At 43.5% G+C, this 26,399-nt stretch overlaps 1 protein-coding gene across 15 annotated transcripts in view; it reads right to left on the reverse strand.

Annotated features, from left to right (window-relative positions):
* The window catches only part of RALGPS1 (Ral GEF with PH domain and SH3 binding motif 1), a 540,676-nt gene that overhangs the window by 431,692 nt on the left and 82,585 nt on the right, over window positions 1-26,399 (reverse strand). For all 15 annotated transcript variants that reach the window (XM_073640264.1, XM_073640270.1, XM_073640276.1 and 12 more), the window contains one exon: window positions 7,109-7,235. In XM_073640264.1, coding sequence (XP_073496365.1) covers window positions 7,109-7,165 — 57 coding nt within the window. In that variant the 5' untranslated portion in view covers window positions 7,166-7,235. The remainder of the gene's footprint in view (window positions 1-7,108; window positions 7,236-26,399) is intronic.

Below are 26,399 nucleotides of genomic sequence, written 5' to 3' on the forward strand. Positions count from 1 at the left end.
AAATACTAACAAAATAATAAAAATTTTAATTTACATTTTTAAGAACAAAACAGTAACAATGCAGTGACATGCCAAGAATCTGCATAACTAATTATGTGATAAATAGTTCCAAGTCAAATTTATGTAGGAAATAGCCAAGATGATTGTCTTTAAAACGTCTCATGTTCGAAGAAATAGTAGATGGTGAGATATGGAGCCTGAAAGTCAAAAGTTCAAAACATTGTTACCCTTTTGCTCGTCAGTGTCTGTTCCTCCTCCATATTCCAGCATCCCGCTTAAAAACGTAATAGCGAAAATTGTTGGCTGGCCAGATATTCCTTTAATTATAATGGGCGACTTTAATAATATTTGCAATCCTTTAAAAGATAAATTATCTGGAGGAGACGATACGGTATCTTCTTTTGATCGACTTATTAATGAGTTGGGTCTGGTGGATGTTTGGAGGGAAAGGTCCCACCTCAAGGGTTTTCTCATGTACTTTGTCGACGTAACAGTCCCTTTCTAGAATTTATATGGTTCTCTGTAATCCCCTTATGGTACTGTTTTGCCAAATACTGAATACTCTCCCAGGTCCCCATTGGACCATTCTCCTATATTATTCAAAATACAGGTGGACCCCTTAAGAGCCAGGTATTCCCTGATTTGGAAACGTAACCCATTTGACTCAAACTTATTGACTGTAACAATGTTAAAGGGGAAACTGGTGGAATTCTTTGATATTAATCTGGGCTCTGCCCCCATTAGTGTGGTTTGGGATGCTATGAAGGCCTTTTTGAGGGGGGTCTTTATAAAATACATAAAGACAGTAAATGATAATTCCCGGAAAATAGGAGAGGGGCTGGAGGATAGAATACGGGATACTGAATTAACGTTTATTCAAATTAATTGTCTTGAAAATAAGATGCAGTGGAAGGAGGCCCAAAAACAATTGGAACAAGCAGACAATAAAAGTATATTTTTGAAACAACATTTTTATGAAGAAGGTGAGACAACCAGTATTAACTAAACTGACGCAAGCTCAGAGAGAGAATGCTTTATTTACCAACTTAAGGATGGGCAGGGAAATATTAACACTCAAATTACTAAAATATTGCAGATTTTACACAGTTTCTACACTAATTTACATTCCTCTATCGTTAATTACTTGCAGGAGGAATTTTTGAGGTATTTGGCAGGGATCAGACTCCCTTCTTTGGGAGAGAAGGATAAAGAATATCTAGATATGCCGATCTCACTAGAAGAAATTCAACAAGCTGTGGAGAAGATGGTCAATGACAAAGCCCTTCTAATAGAGGTCTATAAGCTTTCTGAGGATGCGTTATTGCAATATTATTTGGAAATTATTAACAATGCATTTGGGGATCTTTCAAGATCTTTATATGAGGCAATAATTATGGTGTTACCTAAAGAGGGAAAAGACAAGGAACTACTGGACTCAAATAGCCCCATATCACTGTTAACTACAGACGTTAAAATCCTGGCCAAAATCCTTGCAACACGTCTGAGAATGGTGACTACCTCAGTAATTCACTCTGACCAGGCTGGCTTTATGCCCTCAAAATCAACAGACATTAATATTCCTAAATCTACAAGCGGCTCAGGCTGATCCGAGTAATAAAGCTAATCTCTCCCTGGACGCTACTAAGGCCTTTGATAGTGTGGAGTGTGGAAACATCTGGGCGGTACTAACAGAAATAGGCTATGGTCCTAATTTTATTAAGTGGATTATGATATTGTATAACGCCCCAACGGCTAGAGTAAGGGGCAATAGGACTATATCTGATCGTCTTCAGTTATATAGGAGTAACAGGTAGGGTTGCCCGCTGTGCTCAATCCTCTTTGCTCTTGCAATGGGGCAATTAGCATGTATTATTAGACAGCATCCAGAGATAGAGGGGTTTAAATATGGAAATAAGGAGGAAAAGACTGTGTTTATGCCGATGACCTGTTATTTTTCGTTAATAATGCTAATATTTCCCTTCCAATTATAATGGACACAATGGAGAAATTTGGATCATTCTCAGGTTTAACAATAAACTGGTCAAAGTCTGCTTTACTTCACCTGGACAACAGAGATGTTTTTTGAACTATTCCAGTGGTTCAGAACCTGTTTGCTCTTCATACTGCAGTATTTCAGTACATAGCGAAAATGGTTAAACAATAGCGATAAGCGCAATCACCGGTTGCGGCTCTTGCTGTAAAACATGTACGGCGTCTGCCTGGTATAGTGCGGGCTCAGTTGTTGAGTTTTAATGATTTCATAATATCAGGAGTTTCTCCTTCTACATAGCAGATATTTGTGAATGTTTGAGAGATTTTCTAACATATTGTAAAATAATATTTCCACCCATGAAGCCTTTGGTTAACTTAAAAATACTTCTTCCCGCAGACACCAATAGATTGTACTTAAATAAAAGACATTTGCTCCTGCAAGTCTTGAAACTAGCTGTGATAAATGGCTGTTGGTAATAATTGAAGACCTGGACTGTTGTCTTTGGCCTGACTTGTAGATCCTTTTCAATGCTCAAGTCTTTAATATTCATCAGTTTTTGGTTGTGTTGCTTGCGACTTGCCAAATACGAGGAGGTAACAAATTGAGAATCCATGGAAAAATGATCATTTCTCTGACTCTCCTGACCTGACCACAAACTTTGGCTCAGAGCTGTAACCTTCATGCAAAATCCCACATTACGATTTCAAAAGTATCAAAGGTTTCCAGCTAACGAATTTTGTACATTTCCAACCACATCAATAAGAATTGCATCAAAATTAGGAAAAGTCAGCAACAGCTATGAGAGACATTACTATAGTCTATCATCTAAGGGGAAAAGTACCAAAACTAATTCTATTCCAAAACCAAAATTTCTGCAAAGACAAGTGTCTTGTTAGGAAAAAAAGCTGCACAAAAATATGCACGTTTTTTGCAGCTTTTTTGACTGAATTTTCTCCAAATTATTAGAATGGCTGATAAGCGCTGCAAAAACCCTGAAAGAATTTACATGGTAGTGAAATTGAAACTGCTTCAAATCTGCAATATGTGTATGAGATTTCAGAAATCTCATTCACTTTGCTAGGATAGTAACATGCTGCTCTTTTTGCGGCTGAAAAGGCAAAGTGTGAACATACCCTAAGGTGAACGCAGCAGTAAAGGATCACAATAACAAAATTGTGACAAGTTGTAGTTCTGAATGACACCATTCACTTTACCATATAATTTACTGAAAACTGATAAAAAAAAATCCAAACAAGGAGGAATTGAAAAACAAAAACAAAAACAGTTCCACCATTATTTTTTGGGGGGGTTGATTTTATGACGTTCAGTTTACACTAAAAATGACCAAGTAACTTTTTCAATGAGTTAGTAAAGTTATGGTGATACCAAAATTATGTAGATTTTTTCCATTTTTTCTTATTATCTAAAGAAAAGAAATGTGTTTTGTTTGTCAAATTCTGAGAGCCATAACTTTTTATTTTTGGTAGACAGAACTGGATCAGGGTCTGTTTAATTGTGGTACAAGCTGTAGTTTTTATCAACACCATTTTGAGGTCCATACTACTGATTTCTATTTACCGGTATTTCGTTGGTGATGGGGTATAACCAAAATACAGAGATTTTGCCATCTCGATTTCTTTTTCACTTCAGCGTTCACCATATGGGATTAATATTTAGATATTTTAATAGTGTGAGCAGCAATAACAATTGATTTTCGTTTGCACTTCGCTATAATATATAGCGTAACAGCAATATTTGAAGGGCTTCAAGTGGCACTTGTCAAATCTAATGGCCATTAGCACCCAACACGGCATGACTGATGGTGATTGATGGGTGCCGATGGGATATAACTAAATATGTCATCAATATCCAACAGATGGGGCATCCAATAATGTCCGTTAAAAAGAGATTTTGGTGCAGAGTAAAAAGCAGTGTCTTGCTCAGTTTTTTTTCCAAAACTCCTTGCACAGAACTGAAAATTGGAAAAAAAAATGCAAAATTAACTTAAAAACTTAAAGGCGTTCTCTTGTAAAAAAAATTCTTCCAAGAAACCCCAATCCTGCTCCAAGCTTCAAGTTGCAGTTAGCCAGACATTACTCATAGTCATTTTGGCATCAAAATGCAATAATAGACGCCTCGAGTTCACCTAAACCAGAGACTCTCGATAGGCCAATTCTCTGTACCCCTCTCTGGTGTCCATATGCCCTTTATTCTTCATAATAGGAGGCTAAGTTGCAAATTTACAAATAATTTGGGTCTGCGTGCACTGTACATTAGTGGGTCACACTCTCAATCAAGCACTGATGCTATATTGGACCCCATGGGTGGGGGATTAGCAGATTTCCATCTCTACACTCATTCTTCAGTTTTCAGATGGTGATTGAGTCAAATGTAAGACATGATGCGTTTCCAGATATGTCAGGCAATTTTTACTATTATGTCATAAGAATTGTGAAATTGTATGACTCGGCTAGCACAGATTACTGGAACTTGTAGTTCTTCGACATATGTGGTGTAACAAACAGACTTAAATTTATCCTAGAAAGCCAATAAACAATGACATTATCTTGATGGACTGTGGACAAAAAATACATTCTCTGCGTCTACTTAATTTTATATGGCATTAATAAAACAGTACACTGCGCTGTATAATTCTAGGAGAACACCACGGCCTCTCTGGGACTTGTCACAATGTGCAGACCTGGTTTGCATTGACGTTAATGCTGCCCGGTTTCATTGTAGAAAGATCACCTCTTACAAAGCAGGAGAAAAGGCCATTCCTGAGGTCTAACTCATCAGTTGTGGCACTGCCAAAAATATCAGGGGCGACTACTTCTCCCGGTCACATAATTAGACTCGTCATTGTTATTTTTCAGCATTAACTCTTCGTACATCAGTAAGACCGATGTATCTAATATACAGATTTTTGGAAGAGGTTGTCAGTAGATTAAAAAAATGGTAAAGTCAACAAACTATTTTTTAGCCTAAGTCTGGCAAAGCAGCGAGCAATGGCTTTGCACTGAGCTCCCCTGCGATTTCTACCAACATTTTAAGCTACTTTGTCCCTTTCATCGCTACTGAAAAGGTTTCTCCTATTAGCTCCCAATTTTTTTTAAAGTAGTAGGTCACTTTAACCAAAATGTTTGTATCTGGGTACAAATACATATAGTTGACTATAGAATTGCCAAATTAAATCTTGGCTAACACTCTGATTAGAGGGGCATGAAGCAGATAGCAACTTTACTTGCTACGGTACAAAAGCGAAAGAAAAAATTGAAAAAGGTAGTCAACAAATGCCTGGGAGATTTCTGATGAAACGCTTCAGCTGTGGGGTGCAGAGATACAGTTGAACCTGTCCCCTAGCACCTGAGGGTCAATTCCAAGCTCTTTAAAAGGTGATCAAACAAAGAGGCAGATGCGCTAAGCAGAGTGGGGTACAGGTACAATAGAACGTCTAGGGGCCCGCACACTGCTCTGTGTGCATTCATACATGTACAATAGTGGCCAAAAGTTTTGAGACTCACACTAATTTGTGGTTTCACAAAGTTTGCTGCTTTAGTGTTTCTAGATCTTTAAGTCAGTTGTTTATGCTAAGACTCTGGTTTGAGGATGCTTTACTGTGGGCAATACACAGAACTTATGGCAGTAGTCATCTTTTCTTCTTTGGACAATTATTCTTCCAGATGTCTCAAACAGTCTGAAAGTGGCTTCAACAGAGAAAATTACGGGAAGTACAGGGATTGGACTGCAGAGGACTGGGGTAAAGTTATTTTCTCTGCTGAAACCTCCTTCACACTGTTTTGGACATCTGGAAGAACAATTGTCCAAAGAAGAAAAGTTGAGTGCTACTATGAGTCCTGAGCCATGAAAACAGTAAAGTATCCTGACACCTTTCATGTGTGGGGGCTTTTCATCCATGGAGGGGGCTCAATCACAATTTTGCATAAGAACACTGCCATGAATAAAGAATGGGATCTAAACATCCTCCAAGAGCAACTTCTCTCAAATATCCAAGAGCAATTTGGTGATAAGCAATGCTTTTTCTACCATGTCATGAAATCAAAGTGATAGCTAAGTGGCTCAATGAACAAAACATTGAAATTTTGGGTCAATGGCCAGGAAAGACCCCTTATCTTAAACTCATTGAGAACATGTGGTCAATCCTCAAAAAGAGGGTAGACAAAAAAAAAATCACAGAAATTGTGATAAACTCCAAGCACTGATTAGGTAAAAATAGGCAGTCATCAGTAAGAATTTGGCCCGGAAGCTGATATCCATCTGCCAGGGCAAAGGGCAGAAGTCTGGAGAAATAAGGGTCAAGATTGTAAATATTGAGTCTTTGCATAAACTTCATGTATTTGTTAATAAAAGTTTAAAAACTTATGAAAAGCTTCTGATTGTACTTCAGTGACCATAGAAACACCTGATTAAAAGATCTAATAACGATGAAAGAACAGAGAAAACCAAAATTTGTGTCAGTCTCTAAACGTTTGGCCACGAATATACTTATTGCTTTTAGTGATTGGTGGAGGTCTCAGAACTCAGACCCCCAACAATGAACAGTGCTAAACATGAACTACAACTTATCAAAATTATTTATAAGCTTGGGTATCTTTTAAGAGGAGGTGGCTGACAAATGCATGGCCAGTCTACACTGAAATGAATGGTGGTCATAAACACCTCTAAATGCTTTTTCACTGTATAATATTTTCATGACATCAAGAAGCAATTAGATAAACCAGTTTAGACATCATGAGGAAAAAAACAGGTTACCATCACATGTAAAGTAATATTGGATTGAGTAAGTGAGATCGACCACTGACGTTATATTTCCCTTAATAACAAAAAGCTGTGAAACATCGAGAGGCGGCCGGGGGAAATATTCCACGTTTCATGGGAAATAAATGCTCAAATGAGATGTGTGTAAACAGCCATAAATACAGCATATTAATAATAAAGTAATACTACTCACTGCACTTAAAAACATAAATACAGCTCATAAATCATTTTAGTTTTGTGCTTCGGCAGTATTTTGCTACTTCAAACGCCAAAGCAAGCTTGTATGAATGTTTTCACATGGTGGAACAACAAGCCTAGATAAATATGAGTCCGTACCTCAGGAGTTGGGGAGGTGACCGTCACACTGGCCATAAGGCCATTTCTCTTATACATACTCCCCCACGGGGTGCTGGTAGATCAGCTCAGCCTCAGCTGTTGATGGCTTGTGATAATCCGAGCTGACCTGCAGAGAAGAAAAAAAAACAATGATTAGTTAATGAAAACTCTGTGACAAAGAGAGAACTCTCCTGTACGCCAGCTCTAAATTTAGACCCCCACTGAAGGCAATAACCTGGCCAATTTCCCTCCCATGTAGAACATCAGTCTGTAAAGGCCCCATACATATTAGATAGCTCTCTCCCTCGACTCCGCCATACACCGGAACACTCGGATGAGTGCACCTGCGTTCTCTATGAGAGCGCTTATCTACCAGAGAACATTTTTTTCTTATTCAAGACTGTTTGCAAAGTTGCTCTTTTATTTTAGCTGCTTTGAATAAGAGAAAAAAAAAGTTTGCAAAAGTGCAGATCGTGTCTAAGGGTATGTGCACACGATGCAGAAATGAAGCAGAAAATTTCTGCATCATTTCTGCATCTCCCTGGCAGAAAAAACGCATGCAGATTGTGCATGCGGTTTTCCTGCGGAATACATGCGGATTCACATGTGTTTCCACATGCGTTTCCGCATGTGGATTGACAAGCGCTTTCCAGGCGATTTTAGCATCACCTGGAAAGTGCTTAACAACTAGGTCACACTATATAAATCCATGCAAACGGCATGGATTTATATAGTGTGACCCGAGAGAGTGGTAAAAATAAAAAATAAATGTATACTTTACCTTCTGATGGCCCGCGCTGTCCAGCTCAATCCGTTCTCCCTCGCCGGCAACTTTGAATTGAAAGACCTGCCGACGTCAGCGTCACGTGACCCATCACATGACTCTGACGTCAGCGCAGGTCTTTCACTGCAAAGTGCCGGGAACCAAGCAGGAGCGGTGCGCGGGCCGACAGAAGGTAAATATACATTTATTTTTTATTTTATTCTTGTTTTACAGCTTTTTTAATGGTACCTGGGTGTGGAGGAGACTCTCCTCTTCTCCACACCCGGGTACCATCCGCACATTAGAACGCGCCAATAATGCAAGTACAGATGCAGTCTTGCGGAATTGTCGCGTTCTAATGCAAGTCAATGGCGGCGAAAATGCCGCGTTTACGCAAAATTAATTGACATGCTGCGGATTTTTGAGAGCAGCGTTTACGCTGCGGAAAAATCCGCATCATGGGCACAGCACATGCGGATTTCAATTGGGGAACATTGCTGCCCTTCTACCATGCATTTTTAATGCGTTTCCGCGGCGTTTACACAACTGCAAAAACGCCGCAGAAACGTATTAAAAACGCATCGTGTGAACTCAGCCTAAGCAGCAGTTTCCAAGCAGAATCATTAGGTATAATGATAGAATTGCAATTTGGGGGGTTGTTGTTCTGCAGCAAGTAATTGGCAGCACGAGTTAACTGAAAATCCATCAGTGAGCTTGTTCTGACAAGAGATTTTATTACTCTTTTCTTTGTTCTTCCGCACTCCTGAGAAGAGTTGAGAGGTGTTCAGACAAGGGAAGATAAAAGTTATGAATTCCCTAATCAGAAGGAGATGATTGACAGGTTCTCAGATAACCCCATAACGTAAAAGGACATGGCAGGATGCTAGTTCGCACACCATGACGGGTTATCCCAGTCATGCATTTAAACTGTCACTGCGTGTAAACATGCAATGACAGTTTCGTGCCGACAGCTATTACAGGTAGCTGAGCGGCACGGGAAGCGGTGCAGGGACTCATGTTGTCGGTCCCCGCACACAGATCGCTGCGATTGGTCAGTCAATCTGACTGACCGATCACAGCATGGTCGCGCTGGAGATGCTGAAATATCAGAGTCTCCTGTGCTATCAGAGCAGTGGCCGATCTCCTGCTGTGAGAGCTTGGGATGGTGCTGGCCCTGGCTGATTAACCCTCCAGATGCCATGAACACTCAGATCACATCATTTGGAGGGCAGTAAAGAGATGCAGGGACCAATGACCGCATCCCTGCATCTCTGTTGGCTGTGATTGGATAGTAACTGTAACTATCCAATCACAGCAATGTATCAAATGCGGGAAACAGCAGCACAGCTCCATCTTGTCACTTTGTCTGTGACATTGTTAGAGATCGGAGCTGTGCTGCTGTGAGAAAAGTGAAATCTAGAATCTATTTTTTTTATCCCACTCCCAGTGTGACCCCAATCTCCCAGTCCATCCTACAATCCTTATATATATATGTGGGGTTTTTTTTCGTCCGTCTGTCCATCAATCTGGCATTAGATAGCTTTAGTTAGGTGTAGGGCGTTAGTTAGGGAGGCAATTAGTTTAGAAATAGCACACAAAAATCATCAATGGAAATCAAATTTATTAACCAATGGAGGCCTGGATTTGGAGTCACCCCCAAAATTAAAGTGCAAAAACACACTACAGGCTGATCCAACTTTGATGTAATGTCCTTAAAACAAGTGAAAATGAGGCTCAGTATTATGCGTGGCCTCCATGTTACTGTATGACCTCCCTACAACGCCTGGGCATGCTCCTGATGAGGTTGCGGATGGTCTCCTGTGGGATCTTCTCCCAGACCTGGACTAAAGCATCCGCCAACTCCTGGACAGTCTGTGGTGCAACGTGACGTTGGTGGATGGAGCGAGACATGATGTCCCAGATGTGCTCAATCGGATTCAGGTCTGGGGAACGGGCGGGCCAGTCCATAGCTTCAATGCCTTCATCTTGCAGGAACTGCTGACACACTCCAGCCACATGAGGTCTGGCATTGTCCTGCATTAGGAGGAACCCAGGGCCAACCGCACCAGCATATGGTCTCACAAGGGGTCTGAGGATCTCATCTCGGTACTTAATGGCAGTCAGGCTACCTCTGGTGAACACATGGAGGGCTGTGCGGCCCTCCAAAGAAATGCCACCCCACACCATTACTGACCCACTGCCAAACCTGTCATGCTGAAGGATGTTGCAGGCAGCAGATCGCTCTCCACGGCTTCTCCAGACTCTGTCACATGTGCTCAGTGTGAACCTGCTTTCATCTGTGAAGACCACAGGGCGCCAGTGGTGACTTTGCCAATCAAGAATTCATTTCTGCCACGGGCGTCTATGTGGACACTGCTGGATTTAGGGAGGTCGATTTTTTTAAAATTTTCTTCTCTGAAGAATTAATAAATGTAATGATTGAGCAGACCAATTCTTATGCTGCTCAGTTCATTACCAGCCACCCCACATCCTACTACTCCAAAAGTAATAACTGGAGCCGTGTTGATGTGGTGGATATTTTAATATTTTTTGGCCTTCTTCTTAATATGGGTCTGATAAAAAAAAAAACAAGATCAGGTCAACTGATGTCCTGTACGACACCCCTATGTACAGAGAGGTAATGCCCCGGGAACGATTTCTAAGTATTCTGCGATTTCTACATTTCGCAGAAAACGCAAATTGCCCCCCCCCCCCCCCCCCCCCTCCCAATGACCCCAGCCATGACAGACTTTACAAAGTCAGGCCCCTAATAAATTATTTTAATAAATTTTCCCAGACGTATACCCCCGAAAAAATATCTGCGTGGACGAGTCACTGGTCCTTTTCAAGGGCACGCTGCATTTCAAGCAGTACTAGCTGAATAAAAGGACCCGATTCGGATTAAAAATATATAAGTTGTGTGAAAGATACACTGGCTATACACACAAATTCCAGGTGTATGAGGGAAAAGACACCCTGATTGTTCCTCCCGAATGCCCACCCTCCCTAAACATAGCTGGGAAAATTGTTTGGGACCTGGTCCATCCCCTCTTAGATAAAGGTAATAACTTGTACGTAGATCACTACTATACATGTGTACCTCTGTTCAGGTGCCTGTCTGCCAAAAAAAACGTGGCCTGTGGAAACATACGCCGGTAGCAAAGAGCTCTGCCCAAGACTCTTGTCACCAAAAAATTAAAGGCAGGTGAAATTAAGGCGCTCTGTAATGAGGACATGCTTCTTCTCAAATTTCATGACAAAAAAAGATGTCCTTATGCTGTACGAGGGGCAAGTTCTACTGTCCGGAAGTCAATCTGCATACAGGATTACAGTAAGTTTATGGGTGGCATGGACCTTGTGGACCAGATGCTGCAGCCCAACAGCGCGGTTCGCAAGTCTCGCATATGGTATAAAAAAATTGCGGTACACCTTATCCAAGTGGCCCTATATAATTCCTTTGTACTATACCGGAAAACTGTAAACCAAGGAACATATCTTGAGTTTCAGGAAAAAATCCTAAAACATTTAATATTTGCAGACCAAGGGAGGGTGGGGAGAGAATCATCTAGCGCGGCCAGCAGGATTGTCCCCGGGCAGCATTTTCCCTCACAAGTGCAGACAGCCAAAAAAGGCCGACCCCCAAAAGAGATGCAGGGTGTGTTATAAATATGGCGTTAAAAGGTTAACCAGCCACCAGTGTGACACATGTCCTGATAAGCCTGGCCTCTGCATTAGGGAATGTTTCCGTCGCTGCCATACATCTCTAGAATAAGTGGATTTATTTTTTTGTTTTTACCTTTGTCATCTTCTGACATTTTCTCTCTATTCACTTTTTATTTCCTCATCGCCCATTAATAAACTGGAGTGCAAAAAAAAAAAAATTAAAAAGTTAATGCTCACTATTCCCATAGATGAATACTGTAAGGGGAATTTACTGAAATAACATACCTTTTTTTTTCTCGCCAGTTTGACTATGTCGTGCCATCTAAAGCAGTCATTCTGGACCTTTCCACTGTTTGGTGTTATTGACGTGACGGTTTTTCATCGAGGATACCTAGTACACGAGCTGTTCCTGGTCTATAAAGAATGGGTTTTCTTATTCATTTATTCGGGCATTATAAAACCCGTTATACCTGCTAAAACTGTCCACGTGGACTGTGGCATACTGCCTCTTTATGTATTCTGTTAAAGGATGGGTTGTTCTGCACACATGGTGGTTCCTACCTTGCCAGGCAGGGACCTGCTATAGTGTGCCAACGTCACATGGCACGTCCGTCCCTCATATAGGGATTGATTATGCTATAGAGATGTTGTACAACTAGTCCCTTTTTTAAGAGAGTGGCAGTAGTACTGGATGTTCTTTTATCCTGTGAAGGTGCTCAGCTTTGCAACATTGTTACACTCCTCCGTTTTGAAACATGTTTCCTTTCATTTCAATGCAATTTTTTCCAGCACTAATGAAATAACTGTGGTATGCTCTGTGAGCACGGTAAAGTTGTATTTACTGGCAAATGTGATGCTGGGGACATTGTACCCCATATATATGAATTTATGACCTAAAAAGACAGGGTGCACCATGCCTTTCGGGTCCGATAGTTCAGTCAAAATGTTTGAGCACAAGAGGAATAGCTCTATGAATTTTGGGGTCCATTTCCTCACCTCTCACTACTATGTATTGCAAATTTGTCCTAAAAATTACGCTTTTGTGAGAAAAAAAAAAACTTTTGTTTTTTTACACTAATTTCGAAGTAAATCTTTAACAAAACATGGGTTCAAAATACTCATTACACCCATAAATGAATTAAGGGGTGCAGTTTAGAAAATGGGGTCAATTGTGGAGTTTCTACTGTTTTGGCACGTCAAGAACTCTATTTCAGCCACATTTGTGTTCTAAAATTCAAATAGTGCTTCTTCCGCTCCGAGCCCTGGCATTTGTCCAAACCGTGTTCTTTGACCACATGTGGAGTATTGCCACGCACAGAAGAAAGTGGGTAACAAACTGAGTGGTCCATTTTCTTCATGTTACCTCTTGCAAAAGTGAAAAAATTGGGGCTAACACAACTTTTTTGTGAAAAAATTGAAATATTTCTATATGACGATCTAATGTTATCACATTGTGTGTAGCACCTGTGGGTTCAAAATCCTCATTATACCCCTGGATAAAATCTTCGATGAGTGTAGTTTTCAAAATAGCATCACTTGTGGGGAGTTTCCACTGTTTAGGCACATCAGGAGCTCTCCAAACACGACATGGCATCTGCTACCGATTCCAGACAATTTTGCATTGCAAAAGTCGAATGAGGCTCCTTTCCTTTCGTGCCCTGCCGTGCCCCCAAGCACTAGTTTTCCACCATATATGGGGTATCAGCGTATTCAAGAGAAACTGCACAACAAATGGTATGGTGCATTTTCTCTTTTTACTCTTCTGAAAATGGAAAATTTGGGCATAAAACAGACGTTTTGTGGCAAAAATATGATTTTGTATTTTCTAGGCTCAACGTTATGAACTTCTGTGAAGCACCTGGGGGTTCAAGGTGCTCACCACATATCTAGATAAATTCCTTGAGGTGTCTAGTTTCCAAAATGGGGTCACTTGTGGGAGGTTTCCACTGTTTAAGCACATCAGGGGGATCTTCAAACACAACATGGTGTCCGCTACCGATTCCAGTTAATTTTGCTTTGCAAAAGTCGAATGGTGCTCATTTCCTTCCGAGCCCTGCCGTGCCCACAAACACTAGTTTTCCACCACATATGGGGTATCAGCGCATTCAGGAGAAATTGCACAACAAATTGTATGGTCCATTTTCTCATGTTATTTTTGTCAAAATGCAAAATTTTGGACAAAAGTAAAATTTTTGAAGGAAAAAATAAAATATAAATTTTTTTCCATTCACATTCCATCAGTTTCTGTGAAGTACGTGAAGGGTTAATAAACTTCTTTAATGTGGTTTTGAGCATCTTGTGGGGTGCAGTTTTTAGAATGGTGTAACTTTTGGGTATTTTCTGTCATATAGACCCCTTAAAGTCACTTCAAATGTGATGTGGTCCCTAAAAAAATGGTTTTGTAAATTTTGTTGGAAAAATGAGAAATTGCTGGTCAACTTTTAACCCTTATAACTTCCTAACAAAAAAAAATGTGATTCCAAAATTGTGCTGATGTAAAGTAGACATGTGGGAAATGTTATTTATTAACTATTTTGCGTGATATATCTCTCTGATTTAAGGGCATGAAAATTCAAAGTTTGAAAATAGCTAAATTTTCAAAATTTTTGCCAAATTTCCATTTTTTTTCACAAATAAACGCAAGTCATGTCGAAGAAATGTTGCCACTATCGTGAAGTACAATATGTCACGAAACAACAATCTTAGAATCAGGGGGATCCGTTGAAGCGTTCCAGAGTAATTACCTCATAAAGTGACAATGGTCAAAATTGAAAAAATTGGCCTGGTCATTAACCTACAAAGTGGTTCGGTCCTTAAGGAGTTAACTCATTTTGCAGCCAGCAAGAGGCAGAGCAAAATTTTTAATCAAACTAAATTACAAAAATTATTTTAAGCTAAAAATAAATGCATTTAAGAAAAACAGACTTCCCCAAAGGTGTCCAAATCTTTTAAGTAATTGTATATACACAGAATTACCAATCTAGTACTGATCCCGAGTTATAGCCCATAAAATAGTCCCGAGCTGAATTCACAATTCTGCAGCTTCCGAGTTGAAATCTTCCAATAGCCCAAAACTAGTTGCCTTTTAAGAAGATTTACATGTTGTAGGAAATGTTTACTGTCCCTCTGCATTTCACAATTTGTGACAGTTTCCAATTAAAACCCCAACTATAAAAGCAGCAGTGAACTTCACCACAAGATGCAATTACTACAAGACAAGATATTGTATTTAGAAAAGGTACTCAACTTTTTTATGTAGATTATATATACCGTAGATATATATAAACTGTAAAATAATGGCCAAAGGGGGACTTCCCCCTTAAATATATGTGTACCTGATAAACCTGCCACAATATCAAATGGCTATATCCTCTGTAACGCACAATAGCTACTATAACAATGCAACACAACAAACCTCCAGTGTAAAAATTCGGATGACATAATGGAAACTAGTAAAACACTGAAATACAAAAATTCGCCTGCATGCAAATAAGAGATAATTAAAAAAGCACAGTGCAGGGGGGAGAGTCACACAATGAATCATCTTGTCATATATCCACACCGTGATTACATGTGGGTCAGTCCGCCAAGATGTCTGTCTTGTATCAAAATAAAACTCAAGCAAACAATCTTGTGCAACTCATTACTCAGTTCTACCAAACAGATGATAATGATTGCCCAATGGGACACAAAAACATTCCTGCCCTGTGCTCCACAAAACACAACGTCCCAATCCAAGTTTCTACATAGACGACTCATTATGGTCGTCTGGTGTCAAGTTCATGACGAGTGGGAAAACACCTTATCAGCTACAGTCAGAAATGACGCTTTAATAACGGAGGAGAGAATCAAGAATCTGTGTATCTTGTGCATGCAATTTATTAAGGAGCAATGCTACACGTGTGAAATGGTAAAGAAACAGTGGTGATATGATAAAGGGAATTTCTGATGTATTTGATTTTAGTTAATTAGACATCAGTCTGAAAAAAATAAATGATGTGTGTTTTTGTGTATTGTTTATTTTTAAAAACTTTGTAGTCAATATTTTTTAATTCTTAAACACTTCTCTGGAGCCAGCCATATTGGAGACATACAGCTCATACCAGCAGTGTGTGCGCACTTTATGGTAGCTGTAATGCAAGAACACGGAGCAGCTGCTGGATGGTCAAGACACGGTCATGACACACGGTGACATGTGGTTTTACTGCAAGACGGTGGAGTTTTCCGATTAATGTATAATAGCCTTTTTCAAGCAAACTGAATAACTAACAGATTTGAGATAAAACCTCCTGGCGACCATTATGTGTGGTCGTACTCTTGCAATTTTGTCAGAAGTGGTGTTCAGCGCCTCCCCTAGAGGAGTTACACATGAGACCCTACCTTAATAGACCTGGAAAGTCTCTATATCTAACCGTGAATTTTTTCAATACATGCAGATGAAATCCTTTGCAAATTCTCACTTTGGCTCCTTGAGGGTTTACTGGCCAACTAAGCTTCAAAGGTTGCGTAAAAGCGGGGTATCTACCAAAGCTTTGATTTCTGCCATTTATAAAATGTTAAATACCCCTCTGGGTGTACCTTGAAATCTACCATAGGCGATGGAAGCATCCTACGCTGCTGGATAAATGACAAGCTAAGATGGAGAATGGATTGTTGGTTTACTGTCAACAAATTTCAGAGTCACTCCCTCTTCAGGACAATCACAATCACCATCTCCCGTCGTTCCTCCTCAATGTTCCGCCCTCCTTTTGGCATAGGCTTCACATTCCTACTGCACAGGTGCCAGCAAGTCACTGGTACACGTAATATAAGGTTTCTGAGCGCCGGAGAACACTGGGAGTAGAAGTACCAGTGACTCGCAGGCACCTGTGCAGTATAAACATGAAGCCTATGACCATTGGAGGACAGAACACTGAGGAGGAACGACGGGCGATGGAATATGCAGGCGCAAGATTTCTGGACAAGCACCTGAGTGATGCTGTGGAAGGTGATACAAAGGATAATGAAGTGCGGAGCCAGAGTTATCTTCCGGGCATCGTCCTCCCCATAGCCTGGAACAACTCATTTACATAATCGGATAAAAGCGGATTTCTCAACAACAAGGCATATGATATGAGGAACTGTAGCACCCTGAGGATTCGGCTGCTACAGGGGTATTGCACCTCAACCCAGAGGTGTGATATTCCACTCCCGGGTAAGGAAGGAGTGTGGAACTGAGCTCAGATAGACTGCATGCACTACATACATCCCATTCCAGAGGAGCAGGCCGACGGCACTCCCACTTAGAAATGTGCAGGTGCGACCGAGCCTGTTCCTGGCTGGAGTGGGAGGGGGGAGGAACATCCCATGTAGTGTAGGGGCAGATAGGGGGAGCAGTCTGGGTAGTGGTAGGAGCTCATTGGGTGCTGGTCACCTGAGCTCACACATAGAGGGTGTATATAAGGTGGGCACCATCAAAGATCAGGGTCAGACGCAGAGAGTAAGTCAGATGCAGAGGACAAGCCTGCAGAAAGAAACAACAGCCCTGGAGAGAGAGTGGAGTAAAGAAGGAGACCCAGAGGGGGACAAAGAAGGGACCCAAGAACCCAAATAAGAACGCCGGGTGAGGAGTCAGCAGAAGGGTACCGGAACCCAAGCTGGTGGGGGTAAAGACATTCCCCAGCCAGAGACCGGAGACCGTGGGCAGAGTCTGTCACGGTCACCCACTACATTCACCCTGAAGGCACACCACATGGAGGGTCAGGGAACCTGAGGCCAAAGGTTGCCCAACAGAAGGCCCGAGGGAGCTGGATTTAGGTGAATCACTGGTGGGGACGGCTGAAGGAAGGACAGAGGGAGAGCTCAGGGCCACGCTCCGGACTTGTTTGGGGGTTGGCCGGATCCAGGACCTGGTGGACGCAGCACGGCTCGGGAGGTCACTTGGAGCTAGAGTGACCAGGAACATCTGCAGTAAGTAAAGACCCTTAACTGCACTACCCGAGTCTGTCATCATTACCGGCTGCACCGCACCACCACAACCCCCATCCTCTGCGCCTGTCCCCTCTGAGGCTATACCCCTCCCGTTGGGGGTTATCCCACCAAGCTGCGCATTCACCATCAGCCTCAGCGGACCCTGCTGCAGCGGCGGCCACAGTGACCGCATCACAACGGGTGGCGTAGTCGACACAACGAACTTTAATAACATCAGTAAAGACTGCCACATAACCCTGAGCTTGACGCCCTGGGCACGGGACCGGGTCACAGCCGCTTGGAGACTACAACCCCCCCCCCCATCTGATCCGGTGCCGGGTATTCCCCTCAAAACGGAATATGTCCCAGGGGGCGCGTCAACTTTGGCGTAGTCGGCAGGATTACGTGCCCGCAACACCCGGGTACTGCGTGCCTGAAGAAAAGTGCAAGTTTACCTCAGAAAGAAGACTCCTGCCGGTTCCGGAGGGTCCACGCCATCGGACTCCATCACCAGTCGTTTCCCGCCGATTGTCCGCCATTTCCAGCTTGTTCCCGCCATCTGCAGAGTTTCCCGCCACTGGGAAGCGATTCCCGCCAAAACCGCAGATTTCCCGCCTTGGAAGAGCAGCGGACGCCATTATGGGCGTGCCAAAGGAGGGCGAGAGGCCACCTCCCATCGTGGGCCGGGACAGAAAATGGCGCCAAAAGTGGAAACCGCCCCCAACAACAGAGACTGTGATGCTGGAGGTGTCTGTCAGCGTGAAAGAACTACCCCTGGAGCTGACAGTCACCGAGTTGCCCCGGGACCGCCCTCGAAGTGGGAGGAGACGAAAGAAAAGAGCAAAGATGGGTGTCGCTTGGAGCAGTCTAGAACGAGCGCACCCGGAGGCAAGGTGTCCAGAGCAAGAGCACCCGGAGTCGAGGAGAGAAAGAGTAGACCCGGGAATGGAGCGGCAGCAGAGCAGCACCGGCCCGCTGGCCAGGAGCCTGCAGAAGGAAGAAGGAGGAGAGCAGAGCAGCACCGGCCCGCTGGCCAGGAGCCTGCCGGAAGAAGAGCAGAGCAGCACCGACCCGATGGTCAGGAGCCTGCTAGAGTCAACAACCCCGCTAGGCTTAGCGGAGATCCTGGCGCAGCTTCCCCGAGATCGGGAGTGCGCGCGGAGTGCCCTGGAGGGCCTCGCGGGAAGGATGGCCCGAGTGCAGAGGGAGATCCTGGCGGAGTGGGGCCGGGAGATGGCCCAGCAAGCTGGAACCCGTCCACGGAGCCCGCTCCCTTGGAAGAAGACATCGACTACCTCTGCGGATGACGCGGGAGGACCCAAGGCCGGAGACGGCGCAGAAGAGGGAGCGAGACGTATGGCAGCAGGTAAGGGGGATGCCTATACCCCATACCGGAAGACCACCCACCTGCCCCAGCTCCCCGTCGCAGAGCCCGAAAGTCCCCCTGCCGTACCCGAGACCGCCATAACACCGCCACCGACTAGGCCCCGACCGGAAGCCGCCGTCGCGACCCCAGTGACGTCACGCGTCGTGACCCGGAGCGTGGCGCAGGAAGAAGAGCCTCCGGCCTGGTCACAGGGCCTAGCGTTTCCGGGCGCCGCATCCAAAGCAGAGCCATCTACCTCCGCGGAGCCTCCGGCCTGGTCGCAAGGCCAGGTAACCCAGGGCGCCGCCGTCCTAACGGTGCCCTTCACCTTCCAGGTGCCCCAGGCCTGGCCGCAAGGCCTGGGCAACCCGGGCGCCATCACCACCGCGCCCGCGCCCGTAATACCAAGGGTGCCGCACCTGGGGGAGGACCTCTTCGGCCAGCTCACATGGCCGGACGGGCGGCCCTTCATCTGGCCCGAAGGGTACCCTGAGCTAGAGCGGCAGCAAAGACTAGGGCCCTTGTGTGAGCCCCTGATCCCGGCTCCGAAGCCCGTGACTCGGGTCTCGCCTCCACTCGAGGAAGCCCAGTTCGTGTGGGACCCCACGGGAGAAGATTTGATGGGGTTCACCGGAGAGACTCGGGCAGCTGCAGCAGAGCGTACCGAGTGTTGCCGTCAACAGCTGGCAGAGTTCAAGAGAGAGCGGGAGGAGAGGCGGGCCAGAGAGCAATGGGCCCAGACCCGCAGCGCGGAGCAAAAGAGTCGGACCAGAAGGGACCCCCGTGCAGCAGATCATCCCCGTACCATCGGGACGGTAATAAAGTTTAATGCGCAGCATGGGTGGGGCTTCATAAAGGACCAGAACACCATGGGTGACGTCTTCGTTACCCGACGGGATGTCGAGTCTCACCTGCCAGAGGGTCACAAAGGCCGTGACCTCTACGTCGGTGACGAGGTAACGTTCACCCGGCACAAGTGTGCCAAGGGACCTTACGCCCTCCACGTGCATCGCCTGACAGAGGAGGAGTTGCGGTGTAGGGAGGAAGAGCCAGAAGACCCGGACGGGTTCAAGGCTAGGAGGTACTACGATTAAGAACAGTAGTAAAGAAAAACTGTATATAGTTACCCGTCGGGGTACACAAGAAACCGTGGCTGCTTTAACGTTTAGTCCCCGTTGGGACCAGTGAACAGTTTAACCCGTGTGTCCCTTACCCAAACCAGGCTGAGGACTGTGAGCAGCCATCCCTTTCCCTTACCTGGCCGGGGACTGAGAACGGCCAAAACTTCCCTGTACATAGTTGCGCTTCCTAAGGCGCCCCCTACTGGTTTTATGAGAAACTACTTTTCAAAAGACTGTCGCACTTTACCTGGTCACGAGTTGCACGGTGACCAGAGGAGGAAGAAAGAAAGAGACGACGAGAATGTTATGATGATGTTTATATGAAAAAGTTTATATATATATAATATTTTATATGTTTTATAGGTTTATAAAAATTTGTATGTTTTGGTGTTTTATGTCTTGCAGCCCGAGGACGTGCTGTGATTTACCAGGGGGGAATGTAGCACCCTGAGGATTCGGCTGCTACAGGGGTATTGCACCTTAACCCAGAGGTGTGATATTCCACTCCCGGGTAAGGAAGGAGTGTGGAACTGAGCTCAGATAGACTGCATGCACTACATACATCCCATTCCAGAGGAGCAGGCCGACGGCACTCCCACTTAGAAATGTGCAGGTGCGACCGAGCCTGTTCCTGGCTGGAGTGGGAGGGGGGAGGAACATCCCATGTAGTGTAGGGGCAGATAGGGGGAGCAGTCTGGGTAGTGGTAGGAGCTCATTGGGTGCTGGTCACCTGAGCTCACACATAGAGGGTGTATATAAGGTGGGCACCATCAAAGATCAGGGTCAGACGCAGAGAGTAAGTCAGATGCAGAGGACAAGCCTGCAGAAAGAAACAACAGCCCTGGAGAGAGAGTGGAGTAAAGAAGGAGACCCAGAGGGGGACAAAGAAGGGACCCAAGAACCCAAATAAGAACGCCGGGTGAGGAGTCAGCAGAAGGGTACCGGAACCCAAGCTGGTGGGGGTAAAGACATTCCCCAGCCAGAGACCGGAGACCGTGGGCAGAGTCTGTCACGGTCACCCACTACATTCACCCTGAAGGCACACCACATGGAGGGTCAGGGAACCTGAGGCCAAAGGTTGCCCAACAGAAGGCCCGAGGGAGCTGGATTTAGGTGAATCACTGGTGGGGACGGCTGAAGGAAGGACAGAGGGAGAGCTCAGGGCCACGCTCCGGACTTGTTTGGGGGTTGGCCGGATCCAGGACCTGGTGGACGCAGCACGGCTCGGGAGGTCACTTGGAGCTAGAGTGACCAGGAACATCTGCAGTAAGTAAAGACCCTTAACTGCACTACCCGAGTCTGTCATCATTACCGGCTGCACCGCACCACCACAACCCCCATCCTCTGCGCCTGTCCCCTCTGAGGCTATACCCCTCCCGTTGGGGGTTATCCCACCAAGCTGCGCATTCACCATCAGCCTCAGCGGACCCTGCTGCAGCGGCGGCCACAGTGACCGCATCACAACGGGTGGCGTAGTCGACACAACGAACTTTAATAACATCAGTAAAGACTGCCACATAACCCTGAGCTTGACGCCCTGGGCACGGGACCGGGTCACAGCCGCTTGGAGACTACAACCCCCCCCCCCATCTGATCCGGTGCCGGGTATTCCCCTCAAAACGGAATATGTCCCAGGGGGCGCGTCAGAACACACATATGACTTTTTTCATCAGTCAATAACCTGTATATGCCCATATTAATAGGTTAGACAGCTCAAATGTGGTGACAGATCTCCTTTAAGTGGAGAGATGACCATTGCAGTGTTGTCACAAATCAATATTGTCTCATAAATGCCTCAAATGTAAAAAACAAAAGTGTAGTTCCATAGAGCAAAGAAATGCAGCAAACTATCCATGCAGATATAAACACACCTCCTCCACATGCAGATTTTTTTTCCGCATGGAAATTTCCCTGTGGATTTCTTTTGGGAATGATCACGGCAAACATTTACAGGATTGCAGAATATTTTTCTATCTAAGGTGGATAACAAAAATAAAATAGCAACAAAAACATTTTATGCCTATAGTATAAGTGAGGAAAGCACAAGAGGTAGGCCAACTGAAACACTGCCAACGTTAATCAACAGCAATTGGGAGTGGCAGAGTACGCTGTATATCATTTTACAAATTCATACCAACCTTTACTCTCCACAATCCAAAAGAAAATTGCAAATGAACTGCGTAAACCAGCTCAGCTCATGGCTTTACCAGAGGGTCTTACAATTCTTGGTTACTCAAAATGATATTACACAACAAGTGATAGACAGGATATAAATATCAGATTTAGCTTTAACAAATGTGCCATCTAGTGATCAGGAATGGAACGTCTACTTAAAAAGGGATGAAAAAAATCCCTTTACAAAATGTAGATCATCCAAATAAATAGCTAAAATACAATACAGTAAGACTAGAGGTTGTACAACTATATATGGTACATCTTTTACTCATAACGGTAGAAAACCTCCAGGATGACAATCCAAAATTAAATTATACAAACTCACATCTTAATTTTCTGAATATTTTTTCCTGGACAATTGTTGTTGTTTTTTTTTTTTTTACATCAAATTGACTGGAAAGAAAAAAAAATAATAAAGACTGATAAAAAGTAAATTTTCCATCAACTCCAAAGAGTTCAGATCCTTATGGTAAACATCTTCATTCAACCCGCTAATAAAAAGGAGGGTTTTGTTTTTTTAAATAAAAAACAATACTCAAGTGATATACTGAATGGATACTTGAGTTCATTTTTTATTACAGGAATCACAGAATTCATTAACCACTATCTAATATTCAATAAGAGTTGGCCACAACCAAAATGAAAGTCCACAAAAGAGAATCTGAGCAGGTGTTGAGTGAATATGAGTCTGGTAAACACTAGGTTGAAAGAGTACATAGTTAGGGAGATGGTAAAAGGGGCCCCACACACCTTAGAGAACAGATGATCAAACCCACCCCACTGTTTTCAGCAGTATAGACTGACTATCTAATCATGTGTATAGGGGCCTCTTAATTATTCCCTGAGAGATGAAGTAAAGGTAAGGGAGGATTAGGCTTCATAAATCTGACCAGAGTATTCATTAGCTTCCACAAAGCTGTGTACTTGTGAGTCGAGAAAGATAATTGCCAAGGTGTATGGGCCATTTCGGCGCTTCCCACTTCCACAATAGGACCATTAGGATGTGATCAGCACAGATAGCATCATCTCTGCAGATACCAGTCAGGACATGTGCACCATTGGCAGGTAGGACAAGTGCACCGTTCCCCCTGAAGGTACATGTAACTTGATGTTATCAGCACCACTCACCTAAAGAGATGCAAGAATGAAATAAATATAAGTTCCACAATTGGATGTGTTAAAAAAAATGTTCCTGTGCTGAAATAACCTTCTAAATGCGCTCCTGCTACAGTGGCTTACAAAAGTATTGATCACCTTGGCATTTTTCATGTTTTGCTACCTCACAACCTGGAATTTCATTGTTTTTTTTGAAGGTTTGCATTAGTTCATGTAAAGAACATGCCTACAACTGTGAACATTTGGTTTTCTTTTTAATGTGAAATAAGCATAGCATAGAGTTTACCTTCGTGGCCAAAAAGTTAAATTTTGGTGTCATCAGTCCACAGAACCTCCCTCCATACATGTGGGACAAACTCAAAACGAGCCTTACAATTTTTGTGTGTAAGTAAAGGCTTTCTTCTGCCCACTCTTCTATAAAAGCCACCTCTATGAAGTGTATGGCTTGTTGTGGTCGAATGGACAAATACTGCAGCCTCTGCTTGGGAACTCTGCAGCTCCTTTAGTTACCTTTGGTCTTTGTGCTGCCTCTCTGATTAATGCCCTCCTTGCTGAAAGTTTTGGTGGGCAGCCCTCTCTTGGCAGGTATGTTGTGGTAACATGCTCTTTCCATTTGATGATAATGGATTTGATGGTGCTCTGGGAAATCATCAGAGAGTGGGGTATTTTTTATTTTATAACCTAACCCTGACTTGTACTTTGTTCTTCTCAACAACTTTGTCCTTGACTTGTTTGGAGATCTCGTTGGTCTTCATGGTGTTGTTTGGTTAGTAGTGACTCTGTGGCCTTTCAGAAAAGGTGTGTATATACTGACAGACATGTGACACTAAGATTGCACACAGGTGGACTTTCTTTCACCCTCTGCTGGTTATAAAAATGACGCGGGAGCCCATGCCATTTTCTTTTTTAATTTTAGGCTTTGTGCCCATAATTCAAACGTAGTAGCGCTTTGTGCGCAAATTTTTGCTGCATCCAAAACGTTGCATTCTATTGAACGCAGGTAAATCCACATGTGTTCACTGAACCATGTGTATTTACCGTATTCAATACTTTCTATGGCTATGTGCCCACGATGCAGAAATGCTCAGGATTTTTTCCTGAGCGTTTCTGCATCTCCCCTGGCAGAAAAAAACGAATGCGGATTGTACATGCGTTTTCCTGCCAGGGACATGCGGATGTGAAGCATTCTTCACTTGCATTTCCGCATGCGAGTTGACAAGCGCTTTCCAAGCGATTTTAGCATCACTTGGAAAGTGCTTGTCAACTTGGTCACACTATATAAATCCATGCAAACGGCATGGATTTATATACTGTGACCCGAGAGAATGTCAAAAAATAAAAAAAATAAATGTATACTTACCTTCCGATGGCCCCCGCAGTCTTGATTCCCTCCGTCCCGGCTGCCGGCAGCGGTAGACTGAATGACCTGCCGACGTCAGCGTCGCGTGACCCGTCACATGACTCTGACGTCAGCGCAGGTCCTTCATTCCATCACGAACTGCTGCCAAGCAAGGAGGAGCGCAGCGCGGGGCGCCAGAAGGTATGTATATATTTATTTTTTATTTTATTCTATTTTTTACAGTTTTCAATGGTACCCAGGTCCGGAGGAGAGTCTCCTCTCCTCTAGACCTGGGTACCATCCGCACATTAGAACGCATGGAATGCGCATCTACTTATGCAGTGATGCGTAATCCATAGCTTCTAGGTTAAGTAGGGTCATACCGTACTTAGTAGCCCCAGACCAGGTTGCATTTGTGACAGGACGGCAAGCGAAGGATGGAACGAGACCGATGATAAATCTAATTAAGATAGCAGAGCTGTCCGGTAATCCCGGTGCATTCTTGTCCTTGGATGCCGAGAAGGCATTTGACAGAGTGCACTGGGAATACGTGGAGGAAGTTTTCACAAAATTCGGTCTGATAGGTTTTATTAGATCTGCAATTAGATCTTTGTACTCTAATCCTAGGGCAGCAGTTTCAGCTTCGGGATTTATGTCTTCTAAGTTTAATAATACTAATGGAACCCACCAGGGGTGCCCACTATCCCCAATTATTTTTGTATTAGCCATGGAACCATTGGCAGAGTCCATTCGTGCTAATCCAGATATTTCAGGTATAAAAGTGAGAGATCTAGATCATGTAATAGCACTTTATGCGGACAATGTCATCTTAACGTGTACAAATGTGAAAAAAATCCCTCCAGGCCATCAACAGAAATTTGGTGAACTTTACCGATGTTTTGTATTATAAACTTAATGGGTCTAAGTTTTCAATTTTTCCAATTCATATTCCCTATCAAACTAAAAGCAGACTAGAGACTACTAGTCAAGTGGGCTGAAAAGGGAATTTCATATTTAGGCATAATCCTTACATCTACACATTTATTGGTACGTACAGGAGAATTTTGATACTATATATAGTCAACTTAAAATCGAGCTGGAAAGATACTCGAAGAAAGCCCTATCATGGATACCTAGGATAAATGCTTTTAAAATGACCTTACCTCCCAAATTATTATATTTATTTAGATGTATTCTCTTAAAAAATCCTCATGAGTTGATCAGTAGATTTATTTGGGAAATTTATATGGGTGGGAAAAAAAAACAGAAGTTTAAAAAAGATTATTTCCTATCTCTTTAAATTGGGGGGTATGGGAGTTCCGGATGTCTTGGCCTATTATAAAGCTGCTATTATTGTTTCAACGAAGGATTGGTGGTTTGGAAGAAGGTTCTCATAGATGGATGCAAATTGAATCCTTTTATGCTAATTTTGGTTCTACAAGGAGAACACTTGAAATTGAATATCTAAAGCCATCAGCTTTTTCTCCTTGTTTACCAACTATGGTGGCAACGATATATGTTTGGAATAACTGGGCCAAAAGGAATTTGTCGATTTCTCTGGAAAATATTTCTATTAGGTCTATAGAATTTCATATTCCTTATTTAAATCTAGCATTATGGCAGAGGAGCGGAATGAATACATTAGCAAATATATTTGATAGATCAGTTCTTATGCCATATGATACCATCAGAAAAAAATATTGTTTGGGTAAAAGTTGTTTCTATCAATATTTACAAATTTGAAATTTCTTAGTCATGTTCTTTAAATACAGGAAATCATGAAGGCCCACTCCAGAAGT

Source organism: Phyllobates terribilis, unplaced genomic scaffold (genome assembly GCF_046119375.1).
Source record: "Phyllobates terribilis strain yellow unplaced genomic scaffold, ASM4611937v1 Scaffold_7__3_contigs__length_470593459, whole genome shotgun sequence".
NCBI classification, from domain to species: domain Eukaryota; kingdom Metazoa; phylum Chordata; class Amphibia; order Anura; family Dendrobatidae; genus Phyllobates; species Phyllobates terribilis.